The sequence below is a fragment of the Magnolia sinica genome, chromosome 6, assembly GCF_029962835.1.
Source record: "Magnolia sinica isolate HGM2019 chromosome 6, MsV1, whole genome shotgun sequence".
Lineage (NCBI taxonomy): Eukaryota > Viridiplantae > Streptophyta > Magnoliopsida > Magnoliales > Magnoliaceae > Magnolia > Magnolia sinica.
Genome location: NC_080578.1, coordinates 22,701,923 through 22,703,230, shown reverse-complemented (window position 1 = coordinate 22,703,230; position 1,308 = coordinate 22,701,923). Strand labels below are relative to the sequence as shown.

At 42.2% G+C, this 1,308-nt stretch overlaps 1 protein-coding gene across 1 annotated transcript; it reads left to right on the top strand.

Moving 5' to 3' along the window:
• Window positions 1-357: 357 nt before the first annotated feature.
• Window positions 358-867, top strand: LOC131249557 (BON1-associated protein 1-like). Its single transcript, XM_058250362.1, has one exon. The coding sequence runs from the start codon at window positions 358-360 to the stop codon at window positions 865-867; it is 510 nt and encodes a 169-aa protein (XP_058106345.1).
• Window positions 868-1,308: the final 441 nt, after the last annotated feature.

The following is a 1,308-nucleotide window of genomic DNA, read 5'->3' as shown; positions in this document are numbered from 1 at the left end:
GCGTGTTTGAAAATCCAATCCGCTCATTAAACCTGGCCCACTTTGAAATCTGAAGCCGAGTCCAAGTTCACCATACGCGTGCAGCATGCTTCTCAACTAAGCCGTCTCTCGATCAAATCCACTTAATGAGCGGCATAGACGTTAAACACATGTGCCAAGTTGCCACGTACGGTAGATAACCAAACCTACTAGCATTGTAATTGCGCGAGTCGTAACAATCACACACACGAAACAACGAAACATAGGAATACACAACCTATTTCTATTCTGTTTCGTTCCACCTTCGCAATTCTCATCCTTTCTCTATATATACCATTCCATCCCAACCTTCTATCCAAACACGAAATTCAAACCCAAATGGATAAATCTCAACCACAATTCCAATCACACTCTCGTTTGCTTGAGATCACTGTCATCTCCGCAGAGTCCCTCCGCATTTCCAACCATCTGATCAAGAAGAACGCTTTCGTGACTGTCCAAACAGACACATGCAAGTGTGTCTCCACGTCTGTTGATAGAGATGGAGGGGGCTACCCCACTTGGAATGAGAAGCTAGAGCTGCCATTGCCGGGCAGTGATCGATCAATTCACGTCAAGGTGCAATGTAAAACATCTTCTAGGTCATCGAAGATGGTTGGGACTGTGAACATCCCTATGTCGGACATTGTGGATGGATATTTGCCGGCGCACCATCTTCACTTCCTCAGCTACCGTCTGAGACAGGACGGAGAACGGAACGGGATTATCAATCTGTCTATCAAGATGGTGGGCCCAGAAAATGTTAGTAGGCCATTGCAACCGATGGAGAAGATTAACGGTGGGATTGCAGTTGGCATTCCTGTGCCTTTTGGGTACAAGTGTGGTTAGGATGGGCACGTAAAAAGCCATGTTCCAGAAGAAATGAGAAGAACTTTGATACTACTCTGGTAGTGTGATGGATGATACGCAGAGATTCTTAGAAATTACACACGTGGCATACAAGTAAGTCAAATTAAATTGTCCAAAATATTGTTCCCAGGTTAGATTTATCATCATTATCTAATTATCAGATTGGTGGACATTTATTGGATGGTTAAATATGAAATTATCACATGGTACTATTTCAATAAACAACTGTCCACAAATTATAGGCTATGATTGTTCAACCAATCTGATTTGGGGACCGTGCTAGCCGGTTTAATTTGAGCCAACTTATGCCAGTTTTATGCTTTTTCGGAGTGCTTGTGTATTAAGCATGACATGGTGCCAGAGTAGCAAATAATTAAGTCCTTAGAAATATGATCTCATTAATTAAATTTCATTGATTAT